Here is an 8,765-nt window from a genome sequence, read left to right on the forward strand (position 1 = left end):
AATTTAATCAAAAATATCTTAAGTTGTGTTCCGAAGATTAACGAAGGTCTTACGGGTGTGGAACGGCATGAGGGTGAGTAATAAATGACATTATTTTTATTTTTGGGTGAACTAACCCTTTAACCGTCAAATGAAAAAAAAAAAACTTTCAGGTTCTGTTTTTACTCTATTTATGGAATGCGCATACAGATTTTAAAGTGATGGGCAGGAAAAATGCACATATAAGCTACTTTTATTCATCGTGATTCATCACAGCACAGACTTAATTAATAAAATGAACACAATAACACAGTGCGTGCATCAGTTCAAACGACAACAACAAAACAAAACACACTAATCATTTATAATAATAATAAAAGCAGCCTAAGCATTAAACTGTTTGTTGTTCTGATTACATCTTTATTAGTAAGTAGCTTATAAAGTGCTCTTACACTTCATTAAGTAAAAGGATATGAATTATTTTATAGGTAGCTATTACAAGTTAATGCTATCTTTTTTAGTCCTATAGCCTACTGTATTTTAACATCTTATATAATTACCGTATAATAATTATACGACAGAAAATGGTTTTAAAATAGTTTCAGATGATAAAGTACGTCAGAACGACAAGTGCGCACTCTAGTCTACTGCGCATTTCGTTGCAAAGCAGAACGTGTACAAAACAGTACCGTCTAAATGAAACACATCACGTGCCCGGTCTGCTTCAGTCCAAACAGAGCCGGCTCTGAGTCCAAAGTTCTCAAGGTATTTGCTAATAGGAATTAAATAATAATTAAAAACAGCGTATTAATTATTTCGTGTGTTTCGTTTTGTACTACTAAGTCGTTTAATAGCCTATAAATTCAGCAACAGCAAAACTATCATGCGAAATCATAAATATCATAGTGAGCCTTGATACGATTGGACTCACAAAAGGTCTTATATAAAACACGTTATGTTTTGGTTAACAATTATGAAACGGTTATTTGCTTAATCACAGCTAGTTAAAAGGGAAATATGGATGGGACAACACGGGAAGCGACGTTTCAAATTCAGGGCATCCCATTTCCAGAGCGGGTGGTGAAGTACTGGGCAAGAGTGGAACAGTTCCAGGCGTCAAAAGAGGATTTGCTCATTGCCACATATCCTAAAGCAGGTAGAGTACAGAAGAAGGAAACAACATGATGAAAACAACACTAATCAATTTAAATAATCTAATCATATCGTCTGTAAAAGGAACTACATGGACACAGGAAGTAGTGGATCACATTCTGAATGAAGGGGATGTTGAAATGTGCAGGCGCGCGCCTACTCAGGTGCGCATGCCATTCTTAGAGATGACTTCTCCAGACGGTTTAAGTGCTGGTATGTTTTATAGAACAAAAAATAAATAAATGTTTAGCAACTTTAACACACACACACACACACTGGTTTAAGGGGACTCTCCATAGACGTAATGGTTACATATGCAAGGTATCCTTTATCATCTTAAATTATTAAACTATGTAATGTTTTAGGTATAACTAAGCTGGAGGTTATGGATCCCCCTCGTGTTATCAAAACTCATCTTCCTATCCAACTTGTGCCTCGTTCTTTCTGGGAGGCTGGTTGCAAGGTTAAAAGAAGTTTTTATGTGCTGTAGCCTTAAAAATATTACATTATTTTATGTGAATGCCAACCCCACCTTCATTTCTCCATAGGTTATATATATGGCCCGTAATCCGAAAGACACTGTGGTTTCATATTATCATTTTGACCTCATGAATCTTACCCAGCCAGAGCCTGGTACTTGGCAGCAATATCTGGAAAAGTTTATGGCAGGGCAATGTGAGTCATGCAGGCAGTTAATCAGTTAATTCACTATATTGCCTTATTGTGTGTCGTGTTAAATGTGAACAGACTAAATGATGACGACTTGAATGAACTCCTAATGACTGAATCATTTTTTTCAGTGGGTTGGGGATCCTGGTATGACCATGTTAAAGGATACTGGAGGGAAAGGCAAAACAAGAAAATGCTTTATATATTCTTTGAAGACATGAAAGAGGTCAATCTGCTTTCTACAAGACATATTCATATTACATATAGCCTATTATTTTTCTATAAAAAGTCTCAGTACTTAAGTCTTACAGCTTGAGTATTTGAGTAAATTACGTTATCATTTCAGGACCCTGTTCGTGAAGTAATCCGCATTGCTCAATTCCTTGGAAAGCAGTTATCAAAAAGTACGATAGATCATATTGTGCAAATGACAACGTTTTCTGCTATGTGAGAAAACCCCATGGCAAACTACTCAACTATCCCAGACACAATCTTTGATCGTACAGCCTCAGAGTTCATGAGAAAAGGTTATTTTTAGTTTATTTTTAAAGTACGAATGAATGATTTAATCTTTTCTGGATTTTTCCTATTATTTTTTCTGATTTTATATTTATTTTATTTTATAGGTGAGGTTGGTGACTGGAAGAATCACTTCAATGCAGAAGAGGATGCTGCTTTTGAGGAACATTACTGCAGATTAATGGCTGATTGTCCCATTCCAATACGGTTCACAGTATGAAAGATTCAAATGGAGTGTGTCTGTTTCCTAGCCCAGAAAACATAATTACATTTTCATAAACAACTAAATAAATATAATTAATTATTAATGTTGAATATGTATAACCCATTTGCTCCTATTTTTGTGTCTACCTGTACATTGATGACCAATAAAATGTAGTAATAATGTACTGTGAATGGGTGCTAGCTGGTACACATTCAAAGCTCTTGTATGCAGTGTAAAGTTCAAGTGCCCTCATGAATCAATGGGACATGCATGTTATCTGTATCCGGAAATGGAATAATCTCGAACAGAGGGCAGAAATGTAATTAAAAAAAAAATAGTTTCAAAGCTTTGAATCACAGGAAGAGGCCAAAAAAAATACATTAAAACTTTGTGGCTGTAATAAATCAAATCTTCATACAGTCGTAAAAAGTGATCAAGGCCTTAAGTGACCTTTGAGATCTAGCCTACCAAACCTCCAACTCTCATATCTGCAAATGATAAAGGTCTTACGTGAGTGAGGTTCGCAAACAACGCGACTGAATATAACAAAATAAGGTCAGTGATATTGATGATTTTGATTTGTTAAGATTTTGTTTTTGTGTGTGTGTGGCCAATTTGACTTGTATGTAAACGAGTGATTGGTGCATTAAACAATTTCTCACTTTCATAGGCATGTTGTCCTTCATTTCCTGGTTTGTTCCAAGTGTTCCTACATGGCTAACACCAAGTGCTATTCCTTTACATAGTGTTTTACAAGGTGACTCATTTCAAATAAAGAAGTAAATTCATTGATTCATATATATAACTAATAATATTTAAAAGCAAATGATCTGTTGGTATAATCTTGGTCTATGTGCTTTGTATATATACAATATATATGAAGACTTCAGATGCAAAAGCCTCTAAGCGCCGTCTGAAATTTCCTTCTAACTTAAACATTTTTATCAAGCTCGTATGTTTAGGTTCAGTAATTCCACTTTAATGGCAATTAATAGGTCCTTTTCATTGCCATTAAAGTGAAATAACTGAACATAAACATACGAGCTTGATAAAAATGCTTATTTTAGAAGAAAATTTCAGATGGCACTTAGAGGCTTTTGCATCTGAAGTCTTCATATATTATATGTATTGTAAGCACAAACAAATTTTATATATATATATATGAAAGTATTTTCTTTATATAATATATATATATATATATATATATATATATATATATATATAATTTGTTTGTGCAAATATATTTATTATATAATGTAAATATATACTGATATATTACTATATTATGTCTAGCTGTGCTGCTTAACGTTTTGTGGAAACAATTATATCATTCAAACATTCGTGGTAAGATTAAAAAAAGAGAGAAATTAATACCTTTATTTATCAAGGATACATTAATTTGATCCAAAATGACAGTGAAGACATTTATAATGTTACAAAAGATTTCTATTTTGATAAATGTTTTAATAAATTAATGTAATGAATGCAAATAAATGTTGTTCATTGAACTTTCTATTCATCAAAGAATCCTGAAAAAAGTATCACGATTTCCACAAAAATGTTAAGCAGCACAACTGTTTGCAACATTGATAATAGTTAAATGTTTCTTGAGCAGCAAATCAGCATATTATAATGATTTCTGAAGGATCATGTGACACTGAAGACTGGAGTAATGATGCTGAAAATTTAGCTTTGCCACCACAGGAATAAATTAAAAATTTAAATATATTCAAATAGAAAACAGTTCTTTTAATTTGTAATAATACACTGCCCGGCTAAAAAAATAGTTGCTGTTTGGATTTTAATAGGCAAATACTTAAGAGTCTATGGATGGATCATTATTACAGTGATTATTATTTTTCTAGCATGTTATATGTTTGGCAACGGTACTTTTAACCCTAAAAGTCTTTGGGATGTGCTGGAGTAGACTTTACAGAGTGCTCACCTCTTGCATTGTCAATACAAGATTTTGACCAACAAAATGATGCACCTCTCGATGGAAATAAATGTTGTGATGTTATTTCCATCAAGAGGTGCATCAATATTTGGTCAAGATCTTGTATTGACAATGCAAGAGGTGTCTACTCCAGCACATCCCAGAGACTTTTAATGAATTTAAGGTCTGGACTCAGAGGTGCCAATTCATGTGTGAAAATGATTCTTTATGCTCTCTGAACCATTCTTTCACAATTTTAACCCTGGTGAATCTCGACATTGTCATCCTGGAATATGGCCATGATGTGTCTTCCTACATGTTTGTTTAAGAAATGAAAAGCTACACACTCCATCTTTAAGGGTTAAAAGAACCGTTGCCAAACATATAACATGCTAGAAACATAATAACCACTGTAATAATGATCCATTCATAGATTCTTAAGTATTTGCCTATTAAAATCCTTTTGGCCGGGCAGTGTATTTCACAATATTATTGTTTTTACTGCATTTCTGATTAAATAAATGCAGCCTTGGTGAGCATAAGAAACTTCTTTCAAAAACATTAAAAAATTGTAATGTTTCCAAACTTTTGTTGTGTATTTTATGTTAATCACAGGGCTTGTGGGTGCTTGTGGAATCTGGGTTCTCCGTAACCTTTTAAAAACATACTTGTTTGTTGAGGCACAGAGGTAAGTATATGAATTATATGTGCTTTGCTCATGCTGTATGGTTGCTGATAATAATACATATAAAAGCTATGTAGATGGAGGTATGTGGTTTTTTTTTTTTTTTTTGTGCATATTTCACTTGTCTGTCCTTTTAAGTATTGCAGATCCTGAAACAGACCTTAAACAAAAGAACAGACTTAATGGTGGACTAACAGAGAAAATCCAGTTCTGGATCCTTACAGTGGTTCTTTCCGTTGTGGGGTCCCGTGTTGCATCACTGGTAGTTTTAGAATTCTCTCTTAGAGCCATTTCAGGACGGATCACAGGAGGATCAGTACGAACAAAATTCATTGTGACATTTCATACATTTCTGCATGACAACTCGTAATCATTCTAGATAAAAACATTCCTGTTCTTTTTGTGTAGGACTCGATAATTGACCCATTGTTACTGCTGTTTGTCCAGTGCCAGTTCTCTTTGGGCTGCGCACTAACCTGCAGCCTTAATTTCCTCCATGAGGGGGCGCCGCAAGGCTGGCTAAGCCTCCTCCTTGCAGTTGGACTAAGCTGGTTCTTGGCAAGCCGATGCAGCAAAGTTTGGAGACATGTAAAGACAATGTATCCAATACATAGTGCACAGCGCTATTGTGGACTTTGCATTGGACTCTTAACCACTGGCACTTATATATTAACCTGGCTCTGTATTGCCCTAATTATAACATTTAGTGTGTCTGGAATCGCTGCCATATCAAACATAAACCAACACTTTCTGTCAACCAGTGAGGCTCTACGATTTTGGACCCCACTCACAATCTGCTACACTCTACTGGTTGTGTATATGAATGGTAAGACAAAGAAATGATAAGATAAGCACTGGAATTCCCTTGACAAATAATAAAAACATTCATGAATTCAGAATATTATATTAGGCTTTTTTTTTGCTGTATTTATTTGATCAGAAATATAGTAAAAACAGTAATAATATGAAATGTTATTACAATTTAAAATATCTGTTTTCTATTTTAATATATTTTAAACTGGAACTGATGGCAAAGCTGAATATTCAGCAGCCATTATCTACTCCAGTCTTCAGGGTCACATGATCCTTCAGAAATCTAATTCTAAAATGCTGATTTGGTGCTCACAAAACATTTATTATTATTATCGATGTTGAAAACAGTTGAGCTGCATGCTTAATATTTTGGTGGAAACGTGATATATTTTCCTTTGATGAATAGAAAGTTCAAAAGAACAGCATTTATTTGAAACAGAAGACTTTTTTAACATTATAATTTAAAAACTGTCACTTTTGATCCATTTAATGTGTCTTTGCTAAATAAAAGTATTAATTTCTTTGAAAAAAACAAAACAAAAATACAATCTTACTGATCCCAGACTTTTGAACAGCATGTAAGTACATTTCACGCCAACATTGCTCATCTTTTGAGTCTAATCACGAATATATACTGATTCTTTCAGAGGATCGCCATCAACAGCCTGGCCAGCAGATTCTCAATACAGTTGTTGTGCGACTGGGTGGCCTTTTCGTGTTACTAATTACAGTGGGCAGGTGGTCAGATGTACTCCATGTTCTAATCTGTTTCATTGGTGAAGCTGCATCCCTGTTACCATCTCAAGACCTTTTGGAAGCCATATATCAGGTTAGCACTAATAATGGACTGTATTTGGTGATGTCTTTTGTTTGATCCCTACAGCATCCATTAGATAACTAATATACTGTATTTTTGCAGCATGCCACCTACGTGCCTAAAGGCCCATTAAAAAGACCTGGAAACTGGGGAGAACAAAAGAAACTGGAAAAATTTGACTGATCTTGGATAAAAATCACTTAACCTGAGCTATATATTCTCTACAAAATACAAACATTGCTGCTTCAATAAATACCATCTAGGCTGTAAACACAACCCCACAAGGGTCTGTGTTTTGTCTAAAAAAAGTGTACATTTAAGTATTTAAGAGATATGCTATTCTGTCCTTAAATAAATGCATTACTCCCTCAATATTTTAGTACTGCATGAAATGAAGGCCTTTTATCATAATATATACAGCCATTCACTGTATATAGGCCTATATGGTGAATTGAATTCCCTCTACACCTAGCTCAATAGCCTATACATTATTTATAATCCGAGTTCTCTAATTCAATTCTTGTCACAATATTAATTTTGGATTATCTATGATGACTTGGTTTGAGCAAATAGTTGTATTCAGAAGTCACCCAAGCATTATAAAAGAAAATACAACAAAAACAGTTCAAAGCAGCAATTACACTTTTATATTACACAACATAATTACGTAGTGGCTTTTAACATCTTTTGAGCCCTATAACATTTAAGTTCCGTCAATTCCTTGTAAGCAGCACCCAAGCGCTAAAGAACTTAAACTGAACTTGAACCCAAAATAGCTCCACTGGAAACAAAATGGCCGCGGCGCTGTCATTTCTTTTGTTGTGCTGGTTTTTGTCTACACTCGGCTATGCTCAAAATGGCGTCATATTTAAAAAAAAACATTCTTTTGGTAACTGGCGCCAAAAAGTAACAACTGAACAATCAAGAACATCGAGTGTGTGATCTGTTTTGTGAGCGTAAATCGCTTTGGTCTGGTATTTAATCTGTGGGTGTTTAATTCTTCACGGTAAGGCTATGCAAGATGTTTTCATTCGCTCAGACATACATGGACAAAACATTTCTCTCAAACGCATTCCACATTTTGTCCTTTTGTAAATTTTTGTTTACAAACCCGTCGTTTCCTCTGTCGAACAAATAGATTACAATTATTTTTTTTAGTAACTTAGTAAAGCAGTAAATGTCTTCTTGTCCTTAGAAGTTTGCCACACCGTCTTGAATTGTTTAGGAGCGGAGAAAAAAGAAACATTTGGTGTCCAAGTATCCAAGGGATTAATTTATTGTATAACATGCAACCATACTGTATAGGCCTAAATTGCGCATTTGTATTTCCATTGTGCAATTAATCCCAAATCCAATCCCAAAAGCACTGTCAAAGAATTACATTTTATTAGTTCAATTCCATAAATAATAAGGATTTAGGCAGATCCAGAAAGTCCATGCAATTCCCGTGAAGACTCAAGACTGAATCTGAAGATTAGTATGTGGCTTGCTTGAGAACCAGCTCCACCTCAGTACAAGTTCCAGAATTTTCTGCCAGTCAGAGGGTTTGTAATTGCTCTTTGTCAAAACTCTATGTGGGCGTATAAAGCGCACGCGCGATTCATCCATTGCGGTCCCTGTTTTGCCGCATTCTGGCGCATGCGTGAATCAAACCTTTATCCTCGTGCATAGTTGGAAAACAGTCAAATGTTTATTTTAATAAGGAAATGTTATGTGATTGGGCATTTTCTTTAAGATAGTATTGATTGCCGCAAACTGGATACTAATAATCATTCTTATTTAAATGTTGGACAGTTGACCCTTGTGGTAAACAGGCTGCACTGGCATTAATTATTAAGCTTACATTCGACGCGATGCTTGTCTTTTCAATAACTATAAAAAGACATTGTTCTAGTCTTTAAAGTTAGGTCGTGGAGATGTCTGACCACAAATACAGGTGAAACTATTATTAGGCTATCTGGATAGATCCAGTTGTCTAAATTATTTCTCC

The 8,765-nt window shown here is 34.6% G+C and overlaps 2 protein-coding genes across 3 annotated transcripts; both read left to right on the forward strand.

Annotated features, from left to right (window-relative positions):
* The first annotated feature begins 98 nt into the window (after positions 1–98).
* Positions 99–3,191, forward strand: sult1st5 (sulfotransferase family 1, cytosolic sulfotransferase 5). Its single transcript, XM_051880832.1, has 8 exons — positions 99–744; positions 980–1,135; positions 1,216–1,344; positions 1,497–1,594; positions 1,680–1,806; positions 1,932–2,026; positions 2,147–2,327; positions 2,427–3,191. Exons 2-7 carry the CDS (start codon positions 997–999, stop codon positions 2,249–2,251), a joined length of 693 nt encoding a protein of 230 aa, XP_051736792.1. The 5' UTR covers positions 99–744; positions 980–996; the 3' UTR covers positions 2,252–2,327; positions 2,427–3,191.
* On the forward strand, positions 2,941–8,321 carry tmem82 (transmembrane protein 82). Of its 2 annotated transcripts, none has more exons than XM_051880830.1 (7): positions 2,941–3,079; positions 3,195–3,281; positions 5,076–5,148; positions 5,284–5,461; positions 5,554–5,971; positions 6,606–6,787; positions 6,878–8,321. In XM_051880830.1, exons 2-7 carry the CDS (start codon positions 3,197–3,199, stop codon positions 6,956–6,958), a joined length of 1,017 nt encoding a protein of 338 aa, XP_051736790.1. In that variant the 5' UTR covers positions 2,941–3,079; positions 3,195–3,196; the 3' UTR covers positions 6,959–8,321. The 2 variants fall into 2 exon arrangements, with proteins under 2 accessions (XP_051736790.1, XP_051736791.1); XM_051880831.1 differs by having other exon boundaries at positions 5,593–5,971; positions 6,878–7,180.
* The last annotated feature ends 444 nt before the right edge of the window (positions 8,322–8,765 follow it).

The sequence above is a fragment of the Ctenopharyngodon idella genome, chromosome 22 (assembly GCF_019924925.1).
Source record: "Ctenopharyngodon idella isolate HZGC_01 chromosome 22, HZGC01, whole genome shotgun sequence".
Taxonomy (NCBI): Eukaryota; Metazoa; Chordata; class Actinopteri; order Cypriniformes; family Xenocyprididae; genus Ctenopharyngodon; species Ctenopharyngodon idella.